The sequence below is a fragment of the Triticum urartu genome, chromosome 7A (genome assembly GCF_056163025.1).
Source record: "Triticum urartu cultivar PI428250 chromosome 7A, HENAU_Tu73, whole genome shotgun sequence".
NCBI classification, from domain to species: domain Eukaryota; kingdom Viridiplantae; phylum Streptophyta; class Magnoliopsida; order Poales; family Poaceae; genus Triticum; species Triticum urartu.
Window position 1 is genome coordinate 154,611,009 of NC_141879.1, and position 11,283 is coordinate 154,622,291.

General features: G+C 41.9%; 1 protein-coding gene across 1 annotated transcript; it reads right to left on the reverse strand.

Moving 5' to 3' along the window:
- Nucleotides 1-737: 737 nt before the first annotated feature.
- Nucleotides 738-8,173, reverse strand: LOC125522702 (uncharacterized). The gene is made up of 6 exons (XM_048687743.2): nt 7,830-8,173; nt 7,476-7,700; nt 4,709-4,883; nt 4,407-4,629; nt 1,393-1,514; nt 738-1,302 (listed from the first exon to the last, which is right to left on the reverse strand). The coding sequence occupies exons 1-6, from the start codon at nt 7,985-7,987 to the stop codon at nt 1,174-1,176; spliced, it is 1,032 nt and encodes a 343-aa protein (XP_048543700.2). The 5' UTR covers nt 7,988-8,173; the 3' UTR covers nt 738-1,173.
- Nucleotides 8,174-11,283: the final 3,110 nt, after the last annotated feature.

The window sequence follows — 11,283 nt, forward strand, 5'->3', positions numbered from 1 at the left end:
ATCGTTGTCCAACAACATAATTTCCAAGACTGGATTACCGTACCACTCTGGTGCGGAATGTACCCTGGTTGACCTACGAATTCAATAGTAACTTGATATAAAGTTTCATGATGATCATCATTATTTTCCTCTTTGTTTGGTGTAGGCATCATGGGAATTGCTTTCTGTGATGTGCTACCTTCCAATTCAAACAATTCAAAAGAAGATACGATTACCTCATCAAGTTCTACCTCCACCCACTCATTTCTTTCCACTCATTTCTTTCAAGAGAAACTCCTCTAAAAATGACACATTCTTGACAAAAAAAATCTTTTCATTGAATCTGTAGCAGAAGGTATACCCAATGGTCTCTTTAATAGAGTATCTTATGAAGACGCACTTCTCCGCTTTGGATTCGAGCTTATCAGACTTTCGGCCTCATGACATAAGTGTTGCATCCCCAAACTTTAAGAAACAACAACTTGAAATTTCTTGTCAAACCATGGCACGCGTGCCGTTCTAGTAAAAATTCTAGCGCCCATGTGCATCGTTCCGTACAAATACAACCTCTAGCTCGAGAGTCCGTCCAGCCAGCGTCGCACAAGGCACGACAGCTACCCTGAATTTCTATTATGATCAGTTCACTATCACAGCAGGTCTTGAAACTCTCAATCATGTTAAGCTAGTGGATATCATCCACTGCAACAATAGCATTGCTTTTCCAAACCAAACCACGAACACAACACGGTGCCAAAGGCTAAAAAAGAAGCCACTTTGGTTCTGCCTGCTCACCTTCACATCCATCCAACAAAGGCTTCTACAGCAGCAAGCAAGATACTTCTCCCTCCGTCACACAATATAAGAGCGTTTTTGACACAAACACTCTTATATTATGGGACGGAGGGAGTATGAAACATCCAACACAGAGTACTTGCTCAGTACCACTGGTACCGACTGTAACGATAGCAACGCACCAGGCCACACGCTACAATGGCTTGGCGACTTTCTCGTCTTGCCACAGGTTCTTTCTTCTTGTTCTGGCATTCTAAAGACACCACTATAGAGGAGTCCTAAGATCTAAGCATAGTGAAACAGAACAAAAGGGAGCTAGGGAGACCTGACTAGACAATCGCTTCACTCTCTACCACCCGCCTTGCTTTGACACATGCAGAAATCCACTCTATGCTTGCACATCTACCGTTTTGCCGGTATGACGTATCTGCCCCTCATTCCCTGGCCATCTCCTTTGTTGCTCATCCTAAACTCTCGTCTCACCCTGGCCTCCTCCGCATCCAGCCAATCCTCATCACGAACAACAATAAACTGCAAAAAGGAAAAGATCAATACATGAAACTAACAACGGCTCATCTTCACATCCATAACATTTCAAGTTTTTTGCGTGACTAATAATACCTCATCGAATAATTCTTCTGACATTCGCCCACAACCATTGCGCCGAACAGGCAACTTGTCTCGCTTTTTGTACTCAACACCAGTGGGGTGCTTTACATCATCTCCACATCCACAGCACTCACCTATAATTATGTTGTAGTTTTGTTATTAATCAACATCTGACGCATCATAAATCTGATACTATTCAAAATACAAAATAGGACTGCAAGTCTGGAACAAACAAACATTCACAAAGATTTTGGCCCTAGCATTCTGGAAAAAATAATGAACAAAAATAGCAAGCAGAGAGTATACTAAATAGCAGAATGAGTGACTAAAACAATGCAAAATGAGAATTCCTCGGGAGAAAAGCTGCTTCAAAGTCCTCCCAGCCTATCCACTTCGTTGTATTATTTTTGTATCGCCCGATTGGCTAACTTCCACTGCAAACAAGGGTAGATACTACCTCCCGCCACAAACGAGGACCTCATGCGAACCCTGAAAAGCTCGTTTGCAGCCCTCCCAAACCCTTTCGGGCCCCTGTGCCCCATTCTCCCCTCACATCTCACACCACCATCTCTCGCTCCCGTCTCGGCGCCGCCAGCCCCTCTCCCCCAGTCTCTTCCGCCCCGCGGGCTCCTCCGCCTTCTCTCCTCATCCTCTTCTCCCCCTCTAATCTCTCCAAACCCTAGCAAATCCAGCCCAGTCTGATCTCCCCGTCCACACCACCCCTAGATGTCGAGGAGGCCAACCACGACGCTGCCGTCACGCCACCCTTGGATGCTCAGGTGACACACGAGGCAGGCAGCCACGACGCTGCCAAGTACCCGCCCTTGGATGCGGAGGTGCTGCCCCACCACGATGCTGCAGAGGCGTTACCTAAGGCAAGCCACGACACTCGCCCAAGTTCAGCAACAGCAACGACCTCGTCATGGACTCATGGTGGATGCGCTGCCCATCATCAGCCACTGATCCAGGACGCTGCGGAGGCGTCGCCCAAAGGCCAACAATGAGAACAACCTCACCATAGTAGATGTCAACGCTCAACAATACGCGCGCGGATGGCTGCAGCAGCTCGAATGCACCCAACCTGATGCACTTCCTCCTACATCTACAGCACCGCTCTTGCAGCTTCGGCGTCGAAGGTGAGACTCTCGTTGTGCTGACGGTGTGGAGCAGTTCTTGCGGACCCTTGTTGACCTATGGGCACATTGCTATCTTTCCGGGCTGACGCCACGACATCCTCCCCTCTTCCAGGCACTCCCAACAAGGAGCTCACCCATGTTACTGCCATACCTCCGACGCTCTCGGCAGCCAGCTCCGTTCGGGTAAAGCTCGCCCTCCTTATCCCTAAAAAAATAAACTACTCCCTCCATCCCATAATATAAGAGTGTTTTAACGCTCTTATATTATGGGACGGAGGAGGTAGTTACTAGATGCCAAGATTAGGAATTGTTCTGTTGGCTAGTTATCTCCATCCATCAGGAATTATAGTATTGTTAATGTGTTTCCTTCATTTGGTCTTCTGCTGTTTGATAATTACTGGTTGTACACTGCGCATAGCAGCACAATTTTCTAGCACCAACAAGTTTCTAACAAAACATATTTTCTAACAAAATGTCAGGGGCGCGTCTTTAGGACTAGTAAACCAATTCATTCGAAAATCTACTTTGGACACGGTCGCACGGCTGCCTTAGCATGTGGTGGCTCGTGGCCGTGTAGGATTTCCATTGGGCGCACCCAATCTGCTGCTGGGGTGACACAAGCGTGAATCTTTTCTGCAAGTGCTACATTAACACGACAGTGGCACTACAGCGAGGCTTGAATGGTTGCTATAGCCTATAGGGACGCTGCAGCTTTTGTGCAGGAGACCTGCTTTTTCTGACAGGGATGCAGGAGATGTATGCATGCTTCTTTTCTTCGATGTTCACGTCCCTCCCTCTCAAAAAATTTACTCTAAAACAAGACATGAAATTCATACATGCAGAGACTAAGGTTAAGTACCTTTTTAATTTCAATGGTAACCTTATACCACAAAACATGTAGCTAATACCGAACCACTGGATAGCACGACCTTTTATCCTTGATGCTATCCTTCGCGAGTATAAACATGCATATACCGTACAAATCGATGAACCTAAACTATAATATTAAACAAACCAATAACTGCTTTGTAAACAACCTAGTAATTGTTTTTCAGAACCCCATAGCTATTGTTAAATAATTAGTCAACTGCATCGGGGGAAGCTAATAGCTACTGCAAAACAACCTGGCAACTACATTTGAGAATCTAGTGATTGCTTCCACAAAGCCCGACAATCGCATCAAAACAGTTTGGCAATTATATCTGAGAACCTGGCAACTGCTTTCGTAAAACCGGATAACTGCAAGTGCAGAATTGTTTTTCCACAAAATCTGATAAATTAAGAGACATGTTGGAATTTTAATTCTATACGTTATTAATATGGAACATGCCTGGACATGCTAGTAGCCTAGTGCTTACGGACCATGCATCGCTAGCATTACAACCATAATTAGTTAGTGCCTATACTTGGAGAGATGCACTCCTTCAAATGTCACGCTCTACATGTGTTGTGTGCAGTGTCAGTGCAAACCACCAGACTCATATGATTGCTTACATAAAGCAGCAGGACCACCGCCATTAAGGTCCTATTTAGGCTGTGTCCCAGACACCATCAGGTTCAAGGTATTGGTATGCTCTTTTTGTACCTAAGAATAACTGGAGAACATGCTCCCATATTGTTAATATGGTGGAAAATCTAAAATGTTAGACCATGGTGGTGCTTCAGCATTTGAACTATGTAGACATTGGATTCACTCAAAACTCTATTGCAGGAATGGCCTTTTGTGGTAGTTGCTTAGCTAACTTAGAAAATGGTCATCTTTAAGAAGCTTGACTGTGAGCATACATGTAAAAATAACGAGCTATAACATTCAGAAAAATGACTAAACAGAAATAGCAGCGGAGAAAATTAGTAGACGCGTATATTGATATACTAAATGGCAGAATATACCGTTAGCTTCTGGCATAACAACACATATACAGCTGAGCACATATTCCTCCAATTCCCCATCCTTCATACATGTAATTTCAGCGAAGAAAAGATCGCCGACGGCACTCGACCCACTCTTGACAATCAAATTTAAATGAGAGAATGATCTGCATTTGTATGGAGAGTTTTTCCCCTGAAAATGTGGTTTGTAACTCACAATTTCCTTCAGTTCATATGCAAAATCCTAACATAGTAAACATACATCGTATCAGTAATGAAAGAATCAAGAGCAAAGCCAAAAGGGAGTGAGGAAGAGGGCAAACCCCAAAAAGATGATGGTCCTCATTGTACTTGTCCAGTAAAGCATTAAGCACATCCCATTTGGGGCGACGGTTGATCATCACATCCAAAGCTTGTTTGGAATTCATCCTTGTACCATTAGGCCAGTACAGGGTCTGCCACACATGGATATCCTCCTCTGAAAGATCCCCCATGTACCTAGTGCAAAGAGAATAAGAGATAGACCAAACAACCCCCAAGGCTAACACAACTCATGGTAGCAATAAACAATACAAGGCTAAGCGAAACTGAATTTCCTACATACTTATAAAGAACTAAGTTCTTCATGCATTATTTTATGCAAAAAAAACTTTGGGGGGGGCGGGGGTAATCGCTGTTGGATGTGAAATTGATGATGCTTAAAACTCACAGCCTATTACAGACCAAAAAATTATCAACACACTGGTCTGAGCTGGGAAAAAAATCTAGCATTCACAACAATGATCGTTAAACGTCAATTTGAGGATTTTAATTGAGATAATTATATTTTCTCAAACCTGCATGGAACCGTCGTCATTTTTCATTAAGAAGAAATCACTAAGATGGATCGAAACCAATATTTACAAACACCCATCAACGGTGAAGCCAAGAAAGAAAAAACGACCGTCCTCAGTATATAGCCTACGAGCCCTAGCTAACCTGGACCCAAAACAGCACAGGAAACGAAAGGTCCGTTAAGCAAATTTGTGTGTTGTAGACTCAGGTTCAGGGGCACTTAGAGAGTACCATTGCCAGTGAATGAAATTGATTGGAAAGTTAGTTAGCAAGCAGTATCTACTACCTTTATTAGGAATTAGCCTTTTGTATTTCCTACTGGTTTAGGTTTTTGTGATAGAAGATGGACTATGACAAAAGTTGGTTACTTGCAGATCACTTCATTTAAGATTGTTCAGCTAATTGCTATGAGTATTTGGATGATTGATCTTCAGATACAACAGACATTAGCAAATTGATATTTTGTGTCACAACAGTATTCAGTCCACTTCATTACAACTGCTACTTATCACCATTGGGTGTACCAAATAGTGGTGGCCTAACTGTACAAGTAACGATTGAGTGAGAGAAATATACTTGCATACAAGATGATAGCATAGGACACAACATATACATATAAGCATTTTCCAACACTTACAAATAGAAAAATTCGGGCGAAGATTCACTTGAATTTACACAGATTAGTGTGATGACAGTCAGTGGCGTCCTGAGCTTCTTGTAAGCTCTTAAAGTAGATTTTGAGAAGGCATAAGACAAAATCGATTTGGAGTTTATGTATTCAGTCCTAAAAAGGAAAGGTTTCCCTAGGAAGTTTGTTCGGTGGACTAAGGCCCTGTTTGGTTCAGCTTTTATCGACGGATTCCGCTGCCGCGCAGCAGAATCTGAACCAAAGGGCGAACCCAGCAGAATGCGATTCCAGAAATCCGTTGCCAAAATCTGAACCAAAAGCGGAAGCAGCCCAGGACGTGCTTTCCAAAATCTGATTCCGCTGCGGGCCAAAATCTGAAAAAGCTGTATCAGCTGGTTTGCCAAATGACCTACATCTTTTTCACATCAAATTTTCCACAGCTGTTTTTTCACATCATTTTTCACAGCTGCTTTTAGAAATCCACAGCCGAACCAAACAGGGCCTAAAGCTGTTGTCTGCAATGGCAAGGTTGCTAATACTCTGAGTGACATGATAGGTTTATGGCTAATACTTTGTTACTAGGAAGGGGCTCGGGCAAGGAGACCCCTTCTCTCCTTTATACTTTTTATAATATTGCTGCTGATGTTCTGGCTACTCTGATTAAAAGAGCCCAAGAATAAGGTTTCATTAAAGGCTTAGTCCCTCGGCTGCACAATATGGTGGTTTAGCCATACAGAAGTATGCTGGCAACACCATTTTTTATGCTTGAGGATGATTTGGAGGGGGCTAGAAATCTTAAGATAATTCTGTGTGTTTTTTAGCATTTGATGACTGGACTTAAAATCAACTTCCTGAAAAGGTGAAGTTTTCTGTTTTGGGGAAGCACTGGCTAAGCAAGACATTTACACTCAGATTTTTACTTGCTCCGTGGGAGATTTCCCTTTTTGGTTCGTAGGATAGGAATATTATGGGAATAGGAAAACCATAGGAAATGAAATGACATGTATCTCAATTCCAATTAGGAAAGAGATGACATTTGATTCATAGGATAGGAACTTTTCCATTGGGTCTAGGCTAATATTTTTTCCCCTTTGAAATGTTAAGGATTGGTTCCTATCCTACATAGGAATAGGAAATCCATTCTTACAAACCAAAGGGCTTCAAATTAATTTTTTCTACAAAATTCCTGTCCTCTAGAATTCCTTCAGAATTCCTGTAAACCAAAGGAGGTCTCAACGGTTTGCTCTTATATCACGGCAATGGTCCACAGTGATCACCAACAAGCAACAAGAAGCCCTTAAGTCCTGACCCGTAAAACAACACTGGGCCAGGAATCTGAAAATACAGTCACATAGCTGAGGGAAAGTACAAGCTTGGATGGTTGATCTTTTTAGATACACCCGACTTTAACAAATTGATCTTTTGTGTCACAATACTATTCTGTCCACTTCACTGAAACTGCTACCTGTCACCATGGGGTGCGCGAAGCTAGTGGTGGCTTAACTATAAGTTACGAGTGAGCTAAAAAGAAATATACTTGCATATAAGGTGCTAGCATAGGACAAGGCATATACATAATTGAATTTTTCAGCACTTAGACATTGAAACAAAGTTGAGAGAAGATTTACTTGAATTTACACAGATTAGTGTGATGGGAGTCTATAGCATCCTGAGCTTCTTTCAAGCTCTTAAACGGGCCGCCTCGACGAGGATATGTGTGAAAGAGTCCGTCAGCATCAACCCTCAGAAAATATTTAATGAGCAATCTTGTTGGCATCAGTGAAGAAACAGGTGGAAAAGGCCTTGGCGGTGGTGGGGCCTCAATACGCACTGCCTGCTCGGTGTCCTCGCAGCTGAAATAACAAAAGATGGATAAGACTGTGGAATAGTATAAATTATTATTATTTTGCAAAGATTGAAACCAAGGAGAATATTTCTCCAAGAGATCTCATTGTAATTCTTATTAGTTGTATCTAACATATGGTGGAGGCGGTGGCTGATGGAGGAAGGGAGGGGCGGCCGCGGGAAAGGTCGTCGTGCCGGCGCCGCATTTCGGAGTCGATTTCTCTGCAGAGATCAGAGACGAGCCGTGGCTCCGATCCGCCGGTGACAAAATTCCCATCGTCGTCGGTGTAGACATTGATGCTTCGGCCGTCTGGAAGACGGTATATCAACGGGCGGCCGGGGCATCGTATGGGCGGCATGGGGGCCGGCGGGGTGGTTCTAGGGTTTTGGAGATTTCGTGTCGGCGCGGCGAGGGGAAAAGAGAGAAGCTTTCTTCCTGGGCGGGGGTGGGGACTGGAGAGGGAGGCGAAAGGGGAACGACCGAACGAAATGGGGAGGGGAAGCTGACGGCGCGCTGCCATATGTTTTTTCTTTTCTTTTTGACCGAACTCACATCGAGGGTGCCCAGCGCGCAGGAACAAGCGCTCGCTCACGTGTCACGTCTCTCACGTGCTAAAAAAAACCTAAAAAGCATAATCTTAAGCTAAAAATAATGCCCCCTCCGCTTTTATGTACTCCGCATATTAGGTTTGTCTAAATTCACTATATATTTTTTCAACGAGGTTGTAGAAAATATATTAACATATACACCACCAAATACATATATATATATATATATATATTAGTGGATTTATCATTGCATATATTTCCACATCGTATAAATTTATTATTATAAATATTCATATTTTTTTTACAAACCTAGTCAAACTTTATAAAGTTTGATTTTAGTCAAAACTAATATGCAAAGTAAATAAAAACGAAGGAAGGATGTAGTATAGTATACTAATATGAAGAACCTAGGGATGCCCGCTAACATGACCAAATGTTTCGATCCTTTGATCTCGACTTGTTATTACTTCTTCCTCTCGATCTATAAATCCATACCGTTTTTTGGCTCATCACCAAATTATATTATTTGTACCCCACAAAAAAATTATATTATTTGTATTCTTGCAAAATAATTACTACTATATTATTTGTCATGCAATTTTCATTGATTTCTAAACTGATGTACTACTAAAGATATGCCCGAACACCCTCTATTTTTGTATGTGTAAAATTGTGGCACCCCTCGTTACTAAGATCTTATGTCTGCCACTGCGAAAAAAATAGTTATATGTTTTATCCAAAACACGAAGGAGGCTAATGAACCTAGACAGAAAAAACGAAATCACTAATTAAGGAGTACTCGTTGCAAAGAGCACTCCACTTTCCCAGGTCGCGACAAGTGGCGCACATGCAGCGCACCACTTGTCGCAACCTGGGAGTTTTCCCTTTTTTCGTAGATCCGTTTATTTAAAACGTTTTATCTCTTAAACCGTGCGTCCAAATCTCGAACCGTTTTCATCGTTGGATTTCTCGCGTCGAGATCTTCAAAACTAGATCTCATGTTGATAGGTTTTGACGAACTTTTTTTTCACGAAAAAATGGATGAAAAAAACCGGGCCGAAAGCATGGTTTTTTCCCTTACCGAAAGAGGCACGTCCGTGCCTCTCGCGAAATCACAACCGTGCCTCTCGTGGAAGCAAAACCGTGACTCTTGTGGAAGGAAAAAAAACGTGTTTTTTTTCGTTTCCGAGAGGCACGGCCGTGACTCTCGTGAAAGCACAACCGTGTCTCTCGCGAAAGCAAAACCGTGGCTCTCGCGAAAGAAAAAAACAGAAAACGCGTATTTTTTCCCTTTCCGAGAGGCATGGCCGTGACTTTCGCGAAAGCATAATCGTGCCTCTCGCGGAAGCAAAACCGTGACTCTCCCGAAAGAAAAAAAAAACAAAAAACGCGTTTTGTTTTTCCCTTTTCGAGAGGCACGGCCGTGACTCTCGCGAAAGTACAACCGTGCCTTTCGCGGAAGCAAAACCGTGACTCTCGCAAAAGAAAAAAAAGAAAAAATGTGTTTTTTTCATTTCCAAAAGGCACGGCCGTGACTCTTGCTAAAGCACAACCGTGCCTCTCGCGGAAGAAAAACCGTGACTTTCACGAAAGAAAAAAAACGCGTTTTTTCACGCAAAAAAAATTCCCGAATTTTTTTTGATTGAAAAGCTAAAAAAGACCGGGGGAAAACCAAAACGTCAAAAAAAACCCGGGAAAACCCGTTTAAAAAGCCGAAAACACGTGCGGGAAAATAAAAAAACAAAATCCAAAGGGAGCGTCCAAAACGCGACACGTGGCAAATGGCTGAGAGCGCGCCAAGTGGTGCTGATCGTTGCGAGGCTCCCGAAGAAGCGCTCGTTAAATAGTTGCTCCCCAGAAAAAATAGACGAGAAACACGTAATTCTGAAGAAGAAAAAACTTGGTAGAGGGAAAAGATATAGACTAGAGTAAACCGATGTTCTTTTATGAATAAATAAAAATTTGTCAAAGAAAATAAATACACTGGTCTCGATTGAGATATAAAAAAGAAACTCATGAGGAAAAAACTTTAGAAAAAAGTCACGAGGAAACAATGTTGGAGAGGGACGTACGGGGTACGCATCGACATGTTGCCTCTCGCGGCGGCACTTAGGATCGATCACCGGTCACGCACACAAAAATAGTCCCAACGTACGTACGTGTCACCTCCGTTTATATTATACTAGCAAAAGAGCTCATGCATTGCAACGAAAGATTTTTTTCATAATCTTCAATGGCCATGGCCACGCTTTGTTGCATCATCAAGATACACTATCACTCTCAATTTCGTGGAACCATGAACAATTTTTAAAATCATGATCATTTTTTAAAACTCGTGCACATATTTGAAATCATGAACATTTTTAAAATTGTGAACACTTTTTCAAAAAATTTAACATTTTCCAAAATCAAGAATATTTTTTGAATTCATGAACATTTTATACTTGCAAACATTTTTTAAAATTGTGAACATTTTTTATTTTATGTGCAAATGGACGAACCAAATGATGGATGAAAATCTGGTAATAAGAAACATATAAAAAAAGGAGTAAGAAACATCCGTGTCTTTAATAGAAAAATGAAAGTACTAATTAAGGGTGCAACATAAAAATAATTTTAAAAATAATTAACATGGAAGATAACATTATATTTAGAATGTACAAAATTTTTTGGGCGATTTTCATATTTAGCATGCTAAATTTAAAGTTGGGGTTTGAAGGATATGAATATTTAAAAAAAAATACTTGAATCTGTAAAAAAAGTTAAAAGAGAATATTTTAGCCGTATTGTACTGTGTAGACACACTGTTAAAAGACACTTGGCAAGGTAGCTCTATACTACGGCAATTGAAATTCGCGAAAAAAAGGGGTACGCATCGACATGTTGCCTCTCGCGGCGGCACTTAGGATCGATCACCGGTCACGCACACAAAAATAGTCCCAACGTACGTACGTGTCACCTCCGTTTATATTATACTAGCAAAAGAGCTCATGCATTGCAACGGAAGATTTTTTTCATAATCTTCAATGGCCATGGCCACGC

Bases quoted from the DNA above. Each gene is read 5' to 3' on its own strand.
- LOC125522702 (XM_048687743.2), bottom strand. From the start codon at position 7,987: ATGTCTACACCGACGACGATGGGAATTTTGTCACCGGCGGATCGGAGC. The intron at 4,630-4,708 runs GTTTGCCCTCTT...TTACTATGTTAG, and splicing joins AGGACCATCATCTTTTTGGG to GATTTTGCATATGAACTGAA. The intron at 1,515-4,406 runs GTATATTCTGCC...ACATAATTATAG, and splicing joins TGTTATGCCAGAAGCTAACG to GTGAGTGCTGTGGATGTGGA.